At 35.6% G+C, this 7,066-nt stretch overlaps 1 protein-coding gene across 1 annotated transcript in view; it reads left to right on the top strand.

Moving 5' to 3' along the window:
* The window catches only part of LOC106879810 (solute carrier organic anion transporter family member 4A1), a 60,782-nt gene that overhangs the window by 31,865 nt on the left and 21,851 nt on the right, over positions 1-7,066 (top strand). The window contains exon 3 of the mRNA XM_052976503.1: positions 5,489-5,659. Coding sequence (XP_052832463.1) covers positions 5,489-5,659 — 171 coding nt within the window. The remainder of the gene's footprint in view (positions 1-5,488; positions 5,660-7,066) is intronic.

Below are 7,066 nucleotides of genomic sequence, written 5' to 3'. Positions count from 1 at the left end.
TATATATATATATATATATGCACACATTCACACAAGTACCTATGCTTGAACGCACACATGCAACATCATCCTCTCCTCATCGTTTTAATGTTTTCTTTTCGATGCTTGCTTAAGTGGGACGGAACGTATTGAGGCAGGTTTTGTATCGTCGGCTGCCTATCCTGTCGCTGACCCTCACCTATTTCCAAGCCAGATTATATTCTCACATAGCCAGATGAGTGACACTGCTTGTACGACAGTGATACTCGTTTGCAGCTGTCAACTGATATCATGAGAAAGAGACAAGCACACATACATACATATATACATACATATATACATACATATATGCATACATAGGACAGTCTTCCTGACAACTACCGTCAAATCCACTCACAACGCATTAGTCGGCTCGGGACTACGGTAGAACTCATTTGCACCAGGTGCCATGCAACAGGATTGAAATCAAAACTAGGTGCCTGGAAAGAAAACATCAGAACCACACAGCCATGCTTTTGCCTAAACGCACATTCAAATCAATAAATGTTGTCGCTATTAGTTTGATGCATTATCAGACTGACGTACTTAAGTAAAAAAAAAAAAAAAAAAAAACGTTACACTACTTAGATTCGAAACCATACGCTCCGTGTTCAAACCCTGAAAGGTTCGATCTTGCATCCATTTCATCCTAACAGGGTTTACGATATAAGATTTCAGCCCTACACAGTTAGTGCAGTTTCATTAATATATTTTCTTAAATATAGTTCTCGGTTATTATTGGCAAGTAAGCAACGCGCTAGCAGAATCGTTAGCACGCTGGGTAATACGCTCAGCGGTATACAGTCCGTCATTACTTTCTGAGTTCAAACTCCGCCGAGGTCGACTTTACTTTTCATTTTTTCAGATACATAAGTACAATGCATTACTCTACTTAGATACGGAACTAGACCTTCCCTGTTCAAACCCTGATAATTTCCAGCTTAGATCCATCTCATCTTAAGCCTTTCAACTCGGAATTTTTTTTCTTAAGTTGGTAATGGCACCGTGTTTGTACGCTTCTTATCACACAGCTACACCAGTGCCTATGTCCTGAGACTTTCAGCTGATTTCCTGGACACGCTAAACAAACACATCCCAAGTATTTGCGATCAGATCGTTGTTGTCAAGCACCGTGTTTTGGCATTTGTTTACAGCACTTCTTAATCTGTTTCTACGCCAAAGTTTCGGCACGTTGCCCAGTGGATATAACTACAGACTCGATCGTATCTGTTTAAACTCAAACTTGGCAAAAACCGGACAGCCGAGGACGATGAGGTCAATTGCTACATTGCAGTGATTTCATACTTTCCCCTCGATATTAGTATATATTCATATATATATATATATATATATATATGTATATATAAACATATTTTAGTTTTGCAGTTATTTGTGACTATATATTGGTCATATGCAACTAAAATTAGCCCTTATGTTTCTTCTTTTAGCCCAGAGCAATCAAGCCGTTGTTGGCTTCCTGTCCAGCTTACTTCCACTCTGTTGAGTCTGGCGGGATGTTGGTCGTGGAGTGGTTTTCCTCTCTATCTTCTTTAGTAATTTCGTTTTTATGATTTATATATTATGTTTAAACAATTTCAGTTTTCTCTTTATTTAAATCCTTTCCTTCGGTATTGTTAGTTCCAAGTTACTTCTTTGTTATTTCTTTATACAGAGAAATGCCTTCCTCTTTCTATTTTTTTTTTTTCTTATTACAATAATCAGTTTATCTTTCCGTGATTCAAATTATTTTTCTAATACCGCTATTGTTACTTCGTAGTACTTTTCTATTTCTATCTAGCCCTTCTTCTTGCACGTGTGGTAGGTATATTCTGGATATATCAGCGTTTTGACAATGGCTTCAGAACAGTGTTAGTAGATTCCTAGTTTAAATTATTTTCCTTACGTTCGTGAATTAATTCAACTTCCTACTAATTATAATGAAATTGTTGTTTCTAATTAGGATGGCTAATGAGTTTACACATATCTCATTTCTAACACTGAGTTCAGTTTCAATGTTACTCGATCTCTCCTATAGTAATCTTTTCAAATTTTCTCCTTCATTTCTGCACGTTGAATCTTATCATTTACTTCAACGCTCAAGAATTTAAATCCGTAACTCCGGTATATAATTCTCTAATTTTGATTTGTATCGAAAGAGAGCGGAGATAGTTTATAATTTGTCGCTAGATCTCCAATCGTTGGTAATTTCATTCAAATGCTAGACAAAAAAATAAGCGAAGATAATAAGCTTCCCGTGAAGATTCCTTTTCTCATGTGTATAATACTGTTTTTAATTATTGTGATATAATTGTTTTCCATCTTAACATGGCATGTTTGATGCACTCAAGGCGTAATTGCTGTGCCTTGTTAGTGTTCTGACTGCATTATTCAATTGAAGCATCTCGTCTTCAAGAGAGATATTCTATGAAATTCTCTGCAGCAATCAATGCAGACCATACAAAGGTATGTTTTCTTTCATTCACTGTCTTCTCCAATAGTCAGGTTCACCAGCAGCTGCTCCTTACAGCTACATATCCCATCTCAACATATTTTCTAATTTTTCTGATCCTATACAATTGCTCTCCACGTGAATAACCAATATAGCGTAGTATATAGTTGTAGGAAGGTGGCGAGCTGGCAGAAACGTTAACACGCCAGGCGAAATGTCTAGTGGTATTTCGTCTGCCGTTACGTTCTGAGTTCAAATTCTGCCGAAGTCGACTTTACCTTTGCCTTTCATCCTTTCGGGGTTGATAAATTAAGTACCAATTACGCACTGGTACTTAATTATATATATGTATATAGTGGGACTGGACCCGGACTCGTGTAAAGCAAGCTTGTTCGTGTACCGTTTAGACATGTATAAAAAAATTGATCTATGTTTATTGATTTTGTTATGTTCTCTTCTATTTCCCCTGTCATTCTCGTAGGTCATCCTCTGACCTCTTCCGTTGTACTTTTTTTTATTCTGTTTCTTATGAAGTATAAAAACCAAAAAAAAAACTTTTGCAATTTTGCTACGGTCGTGTATTTCGTTGAACGCATCCATGAGGACTTCCATGGCTTTCATAATCAGCTTAGATTTACTTTTGTCTGTATTTTTTTTTTATTGTTGTTGCTTTTTCGTGTATGTTAGTTCTATAGTTTCTATATGGTGGTTCCAAAGCGTTTCATTTTTTTTTTTTTTTTTTTTTTTTTTTGTGGGGGTGGACTCATTTATTTAATATGTAATCGTTGTTTTTTCTTTTTTCTTTTCTCATTGTATACGTAGCCGGATTTTATTGTACAGGCGGCCATCTTTTATTATGTCACTCTCTTCTGTGTAGTCTTGTGTTTTGTATGAAAGCCAGATCTATTGTATTGACAACGTTGGTTTGTGCTCGGTCATCTTTTTTTATGTCTAGTCTTTTTTGTCTAGATTTATTTTTCAACGAACATTCTTTTTATAGGTAGTTCTGTTTCAACTTTTAAAATTTTGTTATTGTTTATTATTTCCATATAGTCGTTGATATAGTTTCATTGATGTTTTAGCCCCCCCACTTCGCTTTTTAACTCGCTCTCCACTCTATCTCCTACGTCCCTTTTATAATTTTCATGTCTGTTGGACATATTGTTGATATGTTATAGAAATACAACCATATAATGTAGAATTAATTAGTCGACCGTTCCCTATCAAATTTTGCTTTATTTATTTATTTATACTGACGGTGAGAGACGGGACCTTTGTGTTCGGATTTAACACTTTTAAAGGAGATCGCTTCTTAACTACGCGATAACTTAGCTTTCCCGATCATCTGCAAGTTGACAGACTCGCTAACACAGAGGACAAAATTTTTAATATTTCTTTAAGTGCTGAGTTCAAATACCGCCGAGGTTTACCTTGCCTCTCATCCTTAGAATCGATAAAATAAATATCAGTCGAGCACTGGAGTCCATGTGATCTTCCCTCAGAATTGCTGACCTTGTACCAAAATTTATTAAAAAAAATGTTCTCTATCGTGAACCCATTCACATAAGCTACGAATTTCATGACGATTTCATTCGGCCGGGCATAGTTTTGAGACAGATTGTGTTATCTAAGGCCATAATTTATTTGTTTTTAAATTAAGTTAGTTTCATTTATTTTCTTTATTTTGTTGTTTGTATTGAAAAGCTTGTTTCGGTTTTGCTATATTTGTCTTGACTCTTCATGTGTTCATTATTTCTGTATATGTCGGGCGAAATGCTTAGCAGTATTTCGTCTGTCTTTACGTTCTGAGTTCAAATTCCGTCGAGGTCGACTTTGCCTTTCATCCTTTCGGGGGTCGATAAATTAAGTACTAGTCGCGTACTGGGATCGATCTAATCGACTGGCTCCCTCCCCAAAAATTTCGGGCCTTGTGCCTAGAGAAGACAAGTTTATTTCTGTATATGTGTAAGGCGGCAAGCTAGCAGAATCGTTACCGCTCCGGAGAAAATGCTTAGCGGCATTTCATCCATCTTCCCGTTCTGAGTCCAAATTCCGCCGAGGTGCACTTTGCCTTTCGTCCTTCCGAGGTCGATAAAGCAAGCACCAGTTGAACACTTGGATCGATGTAAACGACTCATCCCCACCCCCTCCAGAAATTGCTGTCCTTATACCAAAATTTCAACTCATTATTTTTGCGTGTGTAGGTTCATGTTATCTAAACAATATATCCTTTGTGTAAAAATCGTATACACTACGTACCATAGATATCACTCGTATTTCCGGAGATTATTTCATTATGCTTTGTTGCGTCTAAAATTTTATTCCATTCTCGGTGTTTGTTCCAAATGATGACCTGATCTGGTAAACAATAAAACAATATACTTTTTGTGTAACAAAACATGTGTAATGCATAAAAACTGTCAACTGTACTCGCCGTGCTAATCGTAACATTCCTTTCCTCATTTTTCTATTTATTTTTCTCTCTTTTTTATTTTTTTATTTTTTTTTGTGCTAACTTTTGTTTTGTTTTTTTGTTTTTCTAATACCATCGAATTTATCTCCGATTTTTATGGAGTGGCCATATTTTTCAAATCCATGTTATTCAGCTTGAACTTAACTTGAACTTAAACCTGGTGCTAACGTTTCTGCCAGATCGCCGCCTTTTTTCAGTCTGAAATAATAATAATAATAATAATAATAATAATAATAATAATCCTTTCTTATAGACATGAGGTCTGAAATTTTGGGGGAAGGGACTAGTCGATTAACATCGACCCCAGTGTTTCACTGGTACTTAATTTATCGACCCCGAAAGGTTGAAAGGCGAAGTTGACCTCGGTGGGATTTGAACTCTCCGAACCGAATGAAAATCGACCACGGCGAAATTTGAACTCAGAACGAAATACCGCTAAGCATTTCGCCCGGTGTGCCCTAATAATAATAGTGTTGTTGTTTGTACTATTGTTTTAAACAGGTGTTTTGTTTATTTTTTAATTATTTCTCCTCTTCCTCCACCCACAGGTAATAACACACATTGTAGAGCTAACACTAACGGAAGCAGGCTGTCATGGTACCTGTATATTTTCCTCATTGGTCAAATCCTCAATGGAGTTGGTGGAGCAACGTTATACACGGTCGGCTTCGCCTGTATTGATGACAATGTCTCTCACAAACGCTCTCCTGTATATATTTGTAAGTACCCTCTTCTTGTTTATGCTTATGTTCTCATGTATATAGATGTATTTAATGTAATTCAACTACAGATAAAAATGTGGAAATATATAATGAATATATATATATACTCTTTTACTCTTTTACTTGTTTCAGTCATTTGACTGTGGCCATGCTGGAGCACCGCCTTTAGTCGAGCAAATCGACCCCAGGACTTATTCTTTGGATGCCTAGTACTTATTCTATCGGTCTCTTTTGCCGAACCGCTAAGTTACGGGGACGTAAACACACCACCATCGGTTGTCAAGCGATGTTGGGGGGGACAAACATATACACACACATACATATATACATATATACGACAGGCTTCTTTCAGTTTCCGTCTACCAAATCCACTCACAAGGCTTTGGTCGGCCCGAGGCTATAGTAGAAGACACTTGCCCAAGGTGCCACGCTGTGGGACTGAACTCAGAACCATGTGGTTGGGAAGCAAACTACTTACCACACAGCCACTCCTACGCCTATAAATATATATACTTTTATTATGGCTGATTTTTGCCAACGATTGAAGTCGATAAACTGCGGGACAATATATATGCAAATATATTCACAAACACATCGAAATATGAGAAGCCGACAATAATACAATGCCCAACTTCATTAACAATAGTTGCTTTCATTTTTTTTTTACATATTTTTCACATAAACATATTTTATGCATAAGATATCTGAAAAACGATAATATCACGTGTGAAAACACGTGATCAGATGAAAATAAGTAACTATATGTCAGATAATTGAAAATATGAGTGTACTGTTCATTTTCTACTAATTTTTTGGAACATCGACACAAGACCCTTTGTATTATTAACTAAGTATAATTTGGCGTCTTTGCAAGTATTTTTTCTTACATATTGTTACGCTACTTTCTTATTATACTTCATATTATTATTATATACTTCAGCCATAATAAAAGTATATATATATATATATATATATATATATATATATATATATATATATATGAAAACAAATACCAAAGATATATTAATTTTCGTCCGTTATATTTTGCATTTATATATCCTTGTATGTATAAAGAAATATTGAGAAATTATGAATGTATGAGTCTGTACACACGCGCGTAGAATATTTTGTGGATGATTGTAGAAGATATATGTATGTATATGTGTGTGTATATATACATATGTATGTATGTATGTATGTATTGACTTCTAAATTTTTGCTGCAGTTTCGCTGCTTCTTCGCATATCTCCGAAGAATTCAAGGGACTATGTTGCACAGATGGTTACAGCATTTTAAGTGATGAGCGCTAACCTAACGAATTCTGTTTATTATTATTAATGTTGTTATTATTATTATTTTTTTTTTTTTTTACTATTATTATTATGTTTCATAGGTAGCACTGAC

The sequence above is a fragment of the Octopus bimaculoides genome, chromosome 24 (assembly GCF_001194135.2).
Source record: "Octopus bimaculoides isolate UCB-OBI-ISO-001 chromosome 24, ASM119413v2, whole genome shotgun sequence".
Classification (NCBI taxonomy): domain Eukaryota; kingdom Metazoa; phylum Mollusca; class Cephalopoda; order Octopoda; family Octopodidae; genus Octopus; species Octopus bimaculoides.
The sequence above is the reverse complement of the archived record's forward strand: the minus strand, read 5'-3'. Positions and strand labels throughout refer to the sequence as shown.